This window comes from Crocodylus porosus, unplaced genomic scaffold (genome assembly GCF_001723895.1).
Source record: "Crocodylus porosus isolate Cpor-Errol unplaced genomic scaffold, CroPor_comp1, whole genome shotgun sequence".
NCBI lineage: Eukaryota > Metazoa > Chordata > Crocodylia > Crocodylidae > Crocodylus > Crocodylus porosus.
The window spans coordinates 55313634-55328756 of record NW_017728951.1 but is presented as its reverse complement, the minus strand read 5'-3'; the positions used below and the strand labels follow the sequence as shown (position 1 = coordinate 55328756).

The 15123-nt window shown below is 44.3% G+C and overlaps 1 protein-coding gene and 1 long non-coding RNA gene across 8 annotated transcripts in view; one reads left to right on the top strand and one right to left on the bottom strand.

The window, feature by feature from the left end:
- Window positions 1-12943, bottom strand: part of LOC109323999 — a 22292-nt gene extending 9349 nt beyond the window's left edge. The window contains exons 1-2 of the long non-coding RNA XR_002104821.1: window positions 12932-12943; window positions 7953-7956 (exon numbers count right to left, since the gene is read on the bottom strand). This is a non-coding gene — a long non-coding RNA (uncharacterized LOC109323999). The remainder of the gene's footprint in view (window positions 1-7952; window positions 7957-12931) is intronic.
- Window positions 1-15123, top strand: part of FAM35A (family with sequence similarity 35 member A) — a 69675-nt gene that overhangs the window by 36863 nt on the left and 17689 nt on the right. For 6 of the 7 annotated variants that reach the window (XM_019555710.1, XM_019555712.1, XM_019555713.1 and 3 more), the window contains 2 exons: window positions 8575-8781; window positions 10587-10821. In XM_019555710.1, coding sequence (XP_019411255.1) covers window positions 8575-8781; window positions 10587-10821 — 442 coding nt within the window. The remainder of the gene's footprint in view (window positions 1-8574; window positions 8782-10586; window positions 10822-15123) is intronic. The other variant, XM_019555716.1, reaches the window with a different exon arrangement.

Sequence of the window (15123 nt, the reverse complement as noted above, 5' to 3'; positions counted from 1 at the left end):
GCTGTCCATGCTGGTTGCCAACATCAGCTTGCAGGGACATGTAGCTTTCCTTCACACAGAGAGCTACACCCCCGCTCCTTTGGTCAACACTATCCCTCCTGTACAGGGTATAGCCCTCTATCCCCGTGGTCCAGTCATGGGTGGAGTCCCACCAGGTCTCCGTTATCCCAATGACGTCATAAGTTGTTGAACTTGTCCAAATAACTTCGTGATTCAGCAGTAGAGCAGGAAATAGATCCCATAAGGTCTCTTGACTGCTGATTGTGTTTTTGTCTCTAGAGCAAGGGTTTACAACTTGTTTCTACAGTGAGGCACTGCTTGTGGCCAAGGGCCCCCTGCAGGCCACACCCCTCGCTCTCTGGTGATCAGCAGAAGCTATGAAGGGAATAAATATAAAAAGGGAGGTACTAGGACCCTAGGAGTGCATTTGCTGCTGCATGAGAAAATCAACTGAATAAGGCAGAAAGTAGGACCCCAGGGATACCTCCTCTGCCATTGTGGCTGGAGGATACTGCTTTGAGCTACCACCAGCCAGATCTGGTCCACAGGCAGCTGGTTGCTAACCCCTGCTGTAGAATATTCTCTCTTCCAAAACTCAAGTAGGAACAGATAGAAATAAAGATATGCAAAAGGAACTTTTATGGCAAGAGTGTAGCTTGCTTGCAGAAACTGAGGTTTAAATGTATAAAACCTCTATTTTAGAGGTAGATAAATGAGAGATTAGGATAGGCGAAGTCTTTGGTTAGAAGTGATATCTTTTATTAGACCAACTTAAAGTTGCAAAACAGTTGTTATTTGCAAACTTTTTTGCAACTTTTTAGATGGTCTAATAAAAGATATTTCGCCTCTACCCAAAGGCTTTGCTTGCCTTTTGTGCTCAGACCAACATGGCTACGGTCTAGATCCCAGAGATTAGGATATGTAAGTAGTATCCAGTAAAAATGGAGCTGCAAATTCTAGAGAACAGAAAAGTAATCTTTTCAGTAATTCAACAGATCATTGAAATTGTGGACATTGAAAAAAATCCTGATTCTACAGTTCAAGTTAAAGCAAATATCACAGTTAATCAATCTGTAGGACTTCCATACTATAGTACAGGTATCATTATTTGGATGTTCAAAAAGCCTCCCTAAAAAGGTTAAGAATATATAGACCCATATAGGATTATTATAATTGTTTTACCTTACTACAAATCTTCCATCTTATTCTTCAGTTAGTGTTCAGTGCATCTAGCAATTCATATTTTAATCATTAAAAGACTGTATCTAAAATTTAAGATAAAGACTGATTTCTCAACTGTCCAAATACCAATTGCTGATAGTCAAGCCATGAACGTTTGATCCAGCAAAACAGCCGAGTAGATAAGTCCACATCAGGCCAAATGGGTACATAGGTCACGACAACTAAATGGCACAAATGGGTCACAGGAAGACAGCATGTGATGGCCATTCTTGCTAAGAGAAGTCGAAAGTCAGCTAGGCATGTGATAACCATTTGTAGAAGGTTAAAGTTTACGACATAGTCTTGCATAAGTAGGTGTAAGGATTTGTACCTTTTTCATCTACATATAATGCTTTATCAATATTCCTGCTTTGGAACAGCAAAGCAATATTTCTTTAAAAAAAAAAAAGTGATACAGTTATATTGACATCTTGCTGAAATTGTAAAGAAGACCAACTTGTGTATGTTGCCACTAAAGAAATTATCATTACAATTATCAATACACAGCATTTCTGTACAATAGTTTCAGATGCTAGGAGCCTCTCTTCTCTGTTACTCTAATCCAGATTTTAGGTTACAAACACAAGTGGTTCGATTCATGAAATATTCTTTTGAGAACAGAATAGCATACAGTAGAACCCAGGTATTTCACAAGCTTAAGTGTTCAACCTTCCTATGAAAATGAAGGGATGAAAAACTGCAGCTTTTATTTGAAATGATACTACTTCTCTGTATTGGACCTCTGTTTGGAGAAACAACACCAGTTGTGGTAAAAATGAACATTTAAGCAGCAAATTCTCAATTCAGCATCCCAGTGCAAGTTAAGCTGGTTGCAAACCACCCAGATATAAATTATTCATATTCTATTGCAATAAGTTGGGGTGAAATCCTGAGGTCGGTAGGAGTTTTTTCACTAAAGTCAAGATTTTAGCCATGACATTTTTACAAATTTAATTGATGTGACTGAAAAGTTATTTGTGGACAACAGCAGTTAAGATTAGTGTTAAACTATTGGGCTAAGGACAGACATTCAAAAAACCAGAGCCTGAACTGATTCAGTCTTTGCAGGTTAGTCTAACCTACCTAGCTTGAACCAGTTTGCAACTGACCAGACATTCCCTCCGGACAGAGAAAATGCAGGCACATGCCTGCAGCCACTCAGGTCAGGAGCCAGGGGGTGCTAGAGCCCGCCCTTAGCTGTAGGGGGAAGCACCCAGCAGACCCCGGCTCAGGTCTGTGGGACAAAGGGGGAAATTCAACCCCGGTCCTATTTAGTTCACTCCAGGCTACTGCCAGGACTGGACATGACCCCGCCACTGGAGCAGCCAGCAAGGAAGTATGGGTCTGTGCTGGTGGGACAGGGAAGAGAGGGGAGAAATGACCCTCTTCCCTGTTCGCTTCTGGGGCCAGCATCTGGTCAGGCCCCCGCCCCTGCCTGTCCAGCTAGGGAGCAGAGGGGTGGGGCCAGCCCTGCTCCACAGGAGCAGAGAGCACAGCCCAGAGAATGTGCTGGGATGCTGCGGGGGCTCTGGTTTAACTTAAACCAGGAAGGGGTCTGGGACAGAAGTTGCATAAACCAATTTGAGCTTAATCAGTCAAGTCTTATACTGCATTTAGCCAGGTTTATCTCAAACAGGGTTTGGCCTTTTGAAACTGGTGTATGTGCACTGAACTTATGTTCTGTTACAGGTTTCAACCAGTTTCTGATCACTTAAATTGGTTTATGTGTAATGTCTGTTCCTAGGATGTATAAAAGCAGTTCATTGTGCCTAATAGTGTTGTCTGTAGTAAGTGTATCCACTGTATAGTTAGAATAGTGCAGTCACTAAAGAATTTACTGCTGATGCTCTGTAACAGCTCTGTAAGGGCAAAATACAAGGTGGTTTATTCTCTGTTATCATGCTGAATAAATGTTTTAATATGCTTTAAAGGACATGAAAAACTAGTATTGTGGAGCAATAGGTATTGCAAAAATTACTTTTGTATGTGCCTTGACCAAATTGAAAGTAGTACTAAAATAACCTTAACTTTTAAAGAAAAGTGATTTTCTCATTAGAGAAAAGCCAATGTGAAATAGTTTAGCAATAGTCATTTTATTTTGAAAATGTGAAAAATAGCGGTATAATAAGGAGATTTAAACCCTGCAACAGGATTTTAAAACCCAATCAAAAAGTTGAGGAAAACTGGGAATGCTGGCAGTGCAGTTTTCCCCTCAGAACAGTAAATGTGGAAACTGCAAATTCCTAAATAAGGTCATAAAAGCAAATAGATTGAAAGATACAACAGCTGAGCAGACAAGTGGCCAAGCACATAGGGAATGTTGAAATATGCTTCAGTGGTCTGATCTAAAGCCATTGAAGCCTATGAAAAGTCTATGATTTAACGTTCTTTGCATCTGTTATTCTTTCTGTGAAACAGATTTGTAGACCTAGGTTTTTAGGCTGCATTTTCACCCATTCCTCATTTCTTTGTAATATTTTATTTTTCTCACCCATGTTACAATGATTTAAAAGGACAGTTTAGCGCATGAGAACTGCTGTTCTATTAAGGATGTTTTTGAGAAATTATACATTGCCAGGTAATATTTTTTTTCCAGTTTTATTAAGATTCCATTTGATATTTTTCAGGGCATCTAAAATCCAGTTTTGCAAAATTATGAAACTTACGTAGAAGGATTTCTAATTTTGCTCAGCATAGGAAGAGGTAGAACAAGACCTTCTTTAGTTTGGTACAGCAAAAAAGGCAAAATAAGAATGGATTACTTCAGCCAGGGGAATGTAATTTTTAGCTGAAATCATCTGTGGAGTTCTGGATAAGCAAAATAATCTGTTTCCCAGCTCTCCTTTAATTCCACTCCTCATCTAGGCCTCAAATTCCTTATCTTATTTCCTCCCATGGTTAAGTGTGGCCTTGACAACCTTATTTTTCTATGCCTTTTGTTCTAATGAACCTGAAAATTAATTCCATTATTGTCTCTCTTCATCTGAGAGATGTAACCTTTTATATAATTATATCACAAGCCTTTTATATAATTATATCTAAAAAGAAGGCTATATAATTTTTGTATATTAAATAGTATATGATCATGCATAGATAACATTAATCCTAGGATAACTGTTTGTATGTTCTTAATGTCGTTTGTAAGGTTTTTTTCTTTAAAAAAATACTTCAAAACTGAGGAAAAATAAAAATGTTGTAAATGGGATCATGCTGATCCCCTGTATAGATCATCAACAGGCTTGAGATCTTTAGATCTACATCATAACCCTTCACCTCTTGATGTGATAATTAGTATCAGTAGAAGGTTATTGTCTTTTATCCCCCAGCAGACCAGGATGGAGGTACATATACTTTAGGCCTGTATGAAGCGGCCAGTATTCGATTTGGTTTCAGATTCAGCCAGTTCAGAGGGACAGTGATTCAAATCACTGTCCTGCTTCAATCTGGCTGAATTGGATCCGAAGATTCAGTGCCCCTTTGGAGACTCAGCCATAGACTAAACAGGTAGCAGTCCTCAACACTGGACACAGCTTCCTCCAGGTGGTAAGTTTGTTGTGGTGGGCAGAGCGGGGAGGGAAGGAGCTTGGGCATTGTGGAGCAGATCGGCGCCCCTACAGCAAGGGAGGGATTGGGGCTGGGGCTGGGACCTGGGCTGGGGAAAGCTCTGCCCAGGGAGGGGGTGAGGTGGCTTGTGCCGCTGCACACCGCCAGTTTGGGAGCTGCTCATATGGCAGCTTGTTCAGCAGCTCTTGCCATTGCTCCCACCACTGGTCTGGGAGGGCATGGGGCATGGGTGTAGGCATGTGTCCTAGGATCTGCATGGGGCAACAGGGCTGGGGCTGCGCCAGGTAAAAAGCGCAAGGTTCTGGGAGGGGATTTTTTTCTCCTGATGTGGCCAATAATGTGGCTGATAAATGCCCTGTGCATGTGCACAGATGCAGTATGCACAGGGGCAGGAGTAAAGCCTGCCAGCCCAAGCATTGGGCTGGTAAGTGTGTTGTGGGGGAAGGGGCATGCGGGAGCAGATGGAAGCCCTAGCAGTGAGGGAGGGTGTGGGGCAGGGGCAGGCACTGCTCAGTTGGGGTGGGGCACAGGACAGAGCTGCAAGTGGCTCATCTGCGGGGCATGGGAGAAGAGCGGCTCCCACCCTGCATACACCCTGGGATAGCATGGGCAGCATGTGCCCTGAGATCTGTGCACGGGGTGAGCTGTCACTATGGGCTAAGCCCAGAGGTGGCGCTGAGCTGTTCCTGGCGGGGGACTGGGCTGGACCAGGCTGTGTTCAGGGCAGGCAGCAGTGGTGCTGGGAGAGGGGCTACAGCCAATTTTGTGGTTGTGTGTGTCCCGCCCCCCCCCCCATAGCCCCTCTCGCAGCACTGCCGCCACCTGCCCCAAGAACAGCCTGGTTCAGCCCTCCCACCAGGAACAGCCCAGTGTAGCTCCCAGCCCTCAGCAACAGCCTGCCCTACCATACCCTGCGTGCAGATCCAGGGGCACAGCCCCCCCTCCCCCCATGCCCTCCCAGGGTATGTGCAAAAAAAATTTTTAAAGCCTCTTCTGAGCATATGCAAACTCAGAGGCTTATAATTTGACCCAGTTGAGGAAAAATTTTGCAACCCACAGCAAAAGACAGGTGACACCTTAATAACCCCTCCCCCTTCCCCTAGCCAAATTTCACCTTTCTTTTCCAAAGTATGAAAGTGCCTCTCTCACCAAGTGCTAACACTTAAAGACAAAATTATTTTAAATATATTTTAACATAAGTGAGTAATACATATTTTCCCTCATTTCCAGAAATGGCTGAACTGTTTTCTGATTAAACTTTCAAAAGATAACTAATCTAAGTGTTAACATTTTTAAAGGCACCTGGAAAAAGAAAAATAAATTGTGTAGTTTGTTGACCAAACTTCAAAAAGGGGAGGTTAATGACAGGGAATTGTTAACAAACTATCAAGCTCCTCTTTTGATACCCTTTTTCCCCCAAGCAAAATTCTACCCTTGGATGAGATGTGGTGGAGAATTTCAGATGGATTAGTTTCTTTATGGGAAATTTCAGTTGAAAATTGAGTTTGCTATAACCCTTACATAGGTGCCTGGGCGTGTCTACACATGCCCCTATAGCACTGTTGTTTCTGTGCCATCATTTAGTACTTCCTTTTGGAAGTAACAACCATTACTGCACTATGCTGGTGGCACATGGTTATTTTTATCCCCTACGTCTCTGTATCTGTGGCATCACAGTTTGCACCCACCATAGTGTGTTGCTATGGTGACATAGTGTCACGTGTAGATGTGCCTCCTCAGCTGTACAGTGGATTAAAAATGAGTAATATTTTAGTGCCATGTTCTTCTCTCGGTGGCTTGTATTAGCCACAGGGAATGGAGGAGAGGCTCTAAAACCATTTGAATGGAATATGTATGCAACAAATGTCATCCAAGTGTCTTATGTTTAGCTTTCCAGCAGCCTAACATATCAGACATGAAGTTCAATATCCTCTTAGTAATGCAATGGATTTTCATGTGACTGCATTTCAAGGATACCCACAGTTTAGTGACCCTGAACACCAGATAGCAAAGTATTTCTCTTTTAATGCCTTCATTATTTGCTATATGTGATTGTGCAGATCATTATAATGAAATGTCCTGAGCAAAGTGCAGAGTTTGGGGAAGATCAGTTAAGTGTTTGGAAGTGGCAAAATGACTCTTATTGGTGATACCCAGTATACTTTCAGAACTGAGTATCAGAACATCATGCTAAAAAACTGATTTTGGCAGAGTGCTTGGTTTACTGATCTCTAAACAGTTGGTTAACTAAAAATAAGTTTAAAGATTGCTGGTGTATGTTAAGACCTAAATTCTCTATACTAATTCCCACAACTGACTTTTTCATAGCTATTTTTCTCTTCAGACATGTATGGAAGTTTATAGGAATTCTGCTCACATAGGGAGAACAAAAATAGCTTAAACCCTTTCTGGATTGGAGAGTAAGATTTAGAATGGCATTTTTCAATAATCTTTCTCATGACTAAAGCTTACCATTTTTAGCACATTGTCATTTTGACATCCGGAAATAGCTAGGAACCTTTAAAACAGAACATAATCAGTAAGGCTGAGCAAAGCATAATTCCATTTCACAGTAAATACTTTTGTAACATGTTCTGATATAAAATAAAAAAAAGTGAGACCTTTTGAAAATTTTTGCAACAGAAGCATGAGAGAGACTCTCAGCTTATATAATAGGCAATAGTGTGGATGCATCCTACAGGGACATGGGAGAACTGGTTATGGCCCCTGGACCACAACAGCCTGACAGGGGCTTGAATTAAGAGCTTCTGCCTCTCAGGAGAGTGTCCTAATGTTAGAGAAGGATGTAGAGTTGGCTTCTTACTCTAAGAATGTACATCAGACATGTATCTGAATCTGAGAAACATTTTCCACTAAAAAATTTGGTTTCAATGGAAAAAGGATTTGGCAAATATTTTGACCAACTCTAATGTTTATGGCTCTTTTAGGTATCATATTTTAAGGTGTTTAGGTCGGCACGTTGTATAAGTTGACCCCATATTTCTGTTAGGATTTTTGTACATCCAGTGTATATGTCGACCCTGCCTCAGTGTGCAAGGCGCTGGAAGACCATGCGACCTCATGGGAGAGGTAGTGTGCTCGTAGGCTCCCAAGAAGTTGGATCAACCCTGGGAGCTCAGGCAGCACACAACCCACTAGCAGCCCACCTGGCTGGCCCCGGGGGGCTGTACCACCATGGAGGGAAGGAATGGGCCCCACCACAGCTCAGAGTCTGCCTCCCTGCTCACCCTTCGCCCCAGCCACAGGGTAGGCGAGGAGACTACGCTGAAAGCTGGATCAAGCCCCTCATTGCTTCTGCCTTCAGGCACCTGTGGCTGGCAGGATGCCTGGCGCCATCCGGGAAGGGGCTGGCTTTATGCAAAACTTGACAAAACTCGACACCATGTAATATAGTTTGTAATGCACTGTTTCTGTTTAAGAACAGCTTGTAGAAAACTAGTGCGGTCGTTTCTAGTGCATTAGAAAACTTTCTTACTTAATTACTCTAGTGATTGTCTTATTCTAGAGAGCGCACAGCATTACCAACCTCAAGCATTCAAAATTCATGCTCTAACTTCGTAAAAATCATTAGATTGCCTTAAAACTCACGAGATTTTAAAAGTGATAAGTTTTGGATTCTTTTTGCATGTATTAGGTTTTGAAGTGATTTTTCTGTAACCATGAGATCTAAAAACTTGCATGTATTCATGAGAGCTGAGATTCTCATGCAGTTGATTAACATTAATTGCATAAGAATTAATTGTTCTTTACTTATTTGTTATTTTTTAGATCACCTCTGGGAATTTAAAAACCTCCTTGTCCAATGTAGTTCTATCTCGGGTACCTTTGAGTTGCACACAACTCCTTGGTCATCCTGTGAGTGCTTATTTGATGATGACAAAAGGGTAATTATGTTTAAAGAGAAGTTTCAAAGAAGTGAAAAGTCTCTCATGAAGATGACAGATCTGTCAACACACCTAATGGAAAAACGTTCAGGTAAGATTATTATCTAAAAATAATAAATGGCTATCTATTTAAGGAAACATATTGCTAAGCATTAGAGGTGCTATAATAGTAAATGTGTTTATCCCCCCACCCCCAGAAGTTTTTCTGGGGGGGAAAGGGTAGGGACTTTTGGTGGCAAAGTTCAGGGGTTAAAGGTGGGACTTCTAGTCCCAAGATGGGAATGGAGGAGGGGAGGCAACTGTCAAGGGGTGAGGCTACCCATGTGGCCCTTGACAGCTCACCAAAACTCATTAAGCAGCCCTCCACCCAAAATAATTGCCTGACCCTGGTCCATAAGATACATTAGATGACTTACATTCCTTCATCTCTTATCATGGAGTTGTAGATTGTGGAAAATCACTACTTAAACATACACAGTAAAGCTTGCTTAACAGAACTTCTGAATGATGCAAGTGCAGTGCACATGCTCCTGGACTCCTCTGAGTGTCTTCCGTTGCATATAGTATCTACATTCATCTAGAGCTCCAGTTATAAAAAAAAAAAAAAAAAGGCAAACCAAATAATCCTTTTTGCTGATTTTCCCATCTGTCAAAATATCATTAGATGCCATAAACTTTTGCTGTATCATAATATCTTGTTGCCCTATTATCACTTGTTATATCTGGCATAGGCCATGAAAAGCTGTTACATTGTACTGAGACATATGCCCTTTCAGCACCACAAAAAGCAAGTGTTCAGCCATTCAAGTGGTTTGTCAATTCCATGACAAAATGTTAATTCTTTGCAATAGGAGCTTCATAGCTGGTGACAATTTCTAGCACCACGTGCAACTCCTGTACCTTAGTGGCACAGACCAAGGCTTGGTCCACCAACATCCTAGGAGGCTTTACTCTCTCCCCACCCTCCACCATGGCTACAGGGTACCTGTCTGCGGTGCCATGTAAGCTGGGCCCACATGTTGCCATGCAAACTTGCTGCTCAGCCCTGCCTTTCTTTGTGAGCCAGGATAAAATCCTGCCCAAAAAACACTCTAGGAATATACCTCCTAAACCATCCTGCTGTGCCAAAAATACGTGTTCCTGTCATGGCACTATCTCTGGTGTTATTTACTAACCAAGGAAGGGCAAAGAGCAGGAACTTCTGGCTGAGCTTGTGTCTGCATTTTAAAAGATTAGTTTTTGGCTTTTACAAGTGGTAAATGCCCTGGCTGGAGTAAACAGGAGACTTGTCAGCATTTCTTGTGGAGCAGTGGGAGTGTTAATCCTGCAAAGCTGTGCTCTGGTTGACACCTCCAGGAAGTCCATGTGTACTCAGTCCAGTGACTGGCCGTTGCAATTTGGAAATTCCATGGCTGAAAAGGGGAAGCTCTACAGCCCCCTTCTGAAGTGGAGCCAGCATCCGTGCCCTCTCCCCACTGCTGAACTTTCACAGATTGATGAACTAGGTAAATTACAGTGATGGAGCTGCCTCTCCCACTTTCCTACCCTGAACTGGTCAGTGAAGTAGGGAACATGTGGCCAGGGCCTTGGTCCTGTCTGCATGGCCATACATACTGCTGTGCGCACCGACTCACACAGGAGTTGACTGAGCTTTCAGAGGAAGTGGTGACAGGCCTTGACTCAGTGCTGGCAGGAGTGTGGTACTGGACCTGCCAACACTACTGGATTGGAAGCTGCATGGCACACAGGCAGCAGGGATCCTTGAAAGTCTGGAAATGAAATGGACAAGGTTTTGGCAGTGAAAACTGACCACGTGCACTGTGACTGCACTCCTAGCAAAAGTATGGGTTTTTGTGCCAACAACACAAGATCTGATCAAAAGCTTTGTTTTTACAGGACTGTTTCAAGTGAAAGCTCAAATCTTAGAACTGAAGTTCGTGATTGCTACTGACCAGTTCAGGCAACTCATCTTAGATTCTGACACTTCACTGGAATGCATTTTGGCTTCCCTTCCTCTTATAACGTATTCAGGGTGTGCCAAATGTGGGTTGGAACTACAGACCGATAAAAACAAGATCTACAAGCAGTGCTTGCGGTGCTTACCATTAAACGAAGTGAAAACGTTCTACAGGTAAAACAAACAAAACTAAAATAGTGTATAGTTTTAGTGACGTATTAAAATAGAATAGCTATAATGAATCTAAAAATGCAGCAACACAAATTCACATTGCAGGTGAGAATACATTCTATTCTTTACTGTATATATGCTATTCAAAAATAGAATTTTCTCATGGTCAGAGCACATTTTTGGTCATAAGGAGGTGGGATTTCTGTGCCGAGCTCTGCCACTAATTTTTCATGAGATTTTGGCTGAGCCACATCAGCTCTCTGTGCCTGAGTCCCCTCCCTGCTCTCTCCTCTGAGATGAAATACTTCTGTGCCTTAGAGAAAATGCAAGTAACTTGGTTTTGAAAAGAGTATTGCAAGAAAAACTTTGCAGAAACCTAAGTATTTTTAATTATGTATCATTATTACTATTGGTTTTATTCTGTATTTAAATAACCTGTTATTTATTTAGTCCCACTAAATAAAGGAAATAATAAAGTTTAGTGGTACTACAGCAGTGGGCTATGGTTAATAAAGATTTTGATTTTAGGTATCATGTCAGGGCCAAAGGAAACCATTTTACCACGTCAGTGTAGCTTTTAAAATGGGTGAAAAGGTGACAACATCTCAACATTAGATAATCCATCTGATTTTTACTAAGGGAAATAAATTTCGGAAAAAACCTGCTCTTTTCCAATAAACATACTAAGAAAGAGCAAATATTTTAAGATGAAACAGCAGATGGCATCATAGGACAGAATATGCACACATTTTTATATGCAAAGATGAAGTAAGCTACAATTCTGTATTTGATTTAGTATCATTATTAACTGTTTCATTGTTTCAAGTAAGCTTTTAGTTCAAGCTAGTACTGCATTTTTTTAAATATAAAATGACCCCCAATAATTAGATTCTATCTATGGTAAATTTATAATTTTGTTATAACTAGTTATATTATAGTTATATTAGTTATATTTATAAGTTGGTATATAATTTTGTTAGCTAAGATTCTAATGATTGGATGTTTGCCTTTAATTTGCCCCCTTCCCACTGCTAGAGCAGGGGAAATACATCTTCGGGGAGAGTCAATGCCCTTGCTCTCTGCTGCCCCCCCACCAGCTTTCCCCCTTCCCCTGTACCCACTCCCCCCACACCCTGCAATCTGTCAGACTGATCTCCTGAGCTTATGGAAGTAAGGAGAAAAATTTGCATATAGGAAAATTACTACATGTATCCATAGACTTACTTCAGGCAGAATTGATGCAGTTTACCTTTTTTTAAACTGCTGCAGGTTTTAGCACAGGTACTCACTCTATAAACCAGGGGCGAGCAATTATTTTGGACAGAGGGCTGCTTACCAAGTTTTGGCAAGCTGTTGAGGGCCGCATGGGTACCCCACCCCTTAACAGGAGCTGCACCACCCCCCCCCCCGGCACCATCTTGTGACTGATAGTCCCACCCCTTAGCCCCTGACGTTTGCCACCAGAAGTCCCTCCCCTTGCCCCCAAAAGTACTCCTTTTAGCCAGGGGTATTGTCATCTTGGAACCAGAAAAATACCAAATTATATTCTAAAATCTACAACATTCATTAATTTGATTTCAAAAAATATTTCTGTCCTGATTTACATGTGTTTGTGTAGTGTACACAGAGGTGACTGCACAATAGCTTAAAGTGAAGTCTTACTCTTGTATATTATGAAGGGTGTGTATAGGTTTGTGGGGGGCTGTGGGTATGTGGGGTGAGGGAGCATGTTGGTATGTGTGTGGAGTGTGGATACGTGGAGTGTGGGTGCGTATGGGGCTTGGGGGGCAATGTGTGGGGAGGTATGTGGGGTGTAGGTGGCTAGGGTTTGTGTATGGCAGTGTGCAGGGAAGAGTGGGTACATGTGTATGGTGGGGTGTGCGTGTGGGACTCACCCTATGAACAGGCACACACCCTGCCCCTGCAGATGCACATAGACACTGTGCCCCTAAGCCTGCAGACACACACACACACACACACACACACACACACACTCTACCCCTGCCCACACACACACACACACACACTCTACTCATGCCTGCAGACACACACACACACACACACACACACACACACACATATGCACTATGCCTCTGTACCTGCAGGCTCACACACAAACACACACACTCTGCCCTGGGTCCTGCAGACACATACATACACACACACACGCACCCTGCCCCGTGCCTGCAGACACACGCACACACGCCCCCTGCCCCTGCAGACACACACACGTAAACACTGCTACCAGCGCAGTCCCATACTCCACGGTTTAGGGATGCAGCCGGGAACCGCCTGGTACTGAAGCAGGGCAGGGGCAGGAAAGCAGGGTACTGGCTGGGGGTGGGCGGGGCTCAGCTGCTTAAGTCTGCTATGGGCTCCCTCTGGGTCCTACTGCCCCTGGCTCCAGTCAGCTTTGATAGGGGGCCGGGGCAAATAAATATTAATTTACTACATTTTTTAGGGGCTTTGTGGGCTGGATAGAATGGCCTGGCAGGCTGGATCCAGCCCACAGGCCGTATTTTGCCCACCCCTGCTATAAACACACTTTTAAGCAGCACTTTTTACCTACATATATATTGAATTTTATTAGTAGATGTTTAGGATTGTGAATCCAAAAAGATGACAAAAGCCAGTAGGGAAACACAAATTGGCTCCAGTTCTTGAAGAGAACAGTCACGTCCACAATCACGACCTTCTTGGCCTCTTTGTTGGTGACCATGAGGTCGGGTCTCATCTGGCTCTCACAGCCCAGGACAGTGTGGTTCACAGAGATCTTCCATGCTGCGGCCAGGATGGCCGTCACCAGGTGGTCCTGGACAGCATCGTGGCAGAGCTGCCAGGCTCTGGCGTGCGGCCTGTAGCTGCACAGCACATGGGGGAGGGTCTCTATTGTGTAGCTGCACCTTTGGCACCTCTTGTCCCAGTGGCTGAAGCAGATGACCCCATTCAGAGGCAGGCAGTTAAGGCAGGTGTGGTGGAGAAAGCGCCAGTCCGCAAAGCACGTGAAGCTCTCGCTGGGCATGAAGTGGTTGCTGGAGTTCCACTTCAAGGTGATGCCGAAGACCTTGCCCTGGTTGGGTTTCGCCCTCAGGTTGCCGGCATATTTGTTTTGGACGGCGTCCTTCAGGAAGCGCTCCAGGAAGATCCTTGTGTGGGGTGTCACGGTGTTGCAATTGGCATGAGGGACTGATTGCAGGGAGACTTCCAGCTCCTGGCACTCTTCGGTCCAGGCGCAGCCAATGCGCTTCCCAAGGCGACGCGTGATGTTGCAGGCTCAGCTTCACAGCGAGGCAAAGTCCCCGCCATCTCTGCCAAACTCTCCCTCCAGCGAGCCACTGAGGAAGGTGGCCAAGTTGCATCCAGTCAGCTGTCTCACGATCCTATTGCAGGTGGTCTCCTCAAGGGCACTGTTGACGACGATACTTACCGTGGGGTCTAGGCAGGTCAGGAGGTGGAAAGCGTGGGTGACCACCACAATGTCGCAGAGGTCTCCTATGCAGAGCATGTTGGCACCTCCCTGTCGGTAGGGGATGTGCAGGATCTTATTGCCGACTCTCAGCGGCAGGTGCTGCCACTTCTTCAGCAGCCAGTGGAACTCGGCATCCACCTTCTTGAGGGGTGTCTTGGGAGCTGCCATGCCTCTCAGGATGAATGCAACGCGGGGGATGAGGAAGGTGTTCACCACATCTGTCTTCTACCAAAGGGCCAGCAGGGATGAGTCCAACTTGTGGGCATCCTGCATGATCCCTTTGATGGTCTCTTCCGGTGTCTGCTTGGCCCGTTGGCCGGTGGGCATTCCCAGGTGGCAGTGGGCCTCACCGTCGCGCAAGTGTCTCATTGCCTGGCCCTGGATCATGTGAATGGAGTCCAGGACATGGCTTTTCTGCCTGCCGTTAATGTGCAAGGAGGTTCACTTGGCAACGTTGAAGCGCAGGCCCATCCACCTGGCCGCCTTGGATCTCACGTCCAGCATCTGTTGCAGCTGGGTGGCATCAGGAGCAAGGAGAACAAGGTCATTGGTGTAGACCAGGATGCTCAACTTCTGGCCGTACGGGTCAAGCCCGCCGAGGCCACCTGCACAGCTTGAAGGAGTGGTTCCATGGCTAGGTTGAAGATGATGGGGCTGAGGGGACAGCCCTGTCTCACCCCCAGTGGATGGGGATCTCTGTTGTCTCTCCGGCACAGACAGTCATGGTGCATCTGCCATAGAGCTCTCGCACCAGGTCGATGATGCCATCTGGTAGGCCAAGCTCGTGGAGGGTGCCAAAGACTTGACGGTCAGGCACTAGAGATGTCCAGCCATGC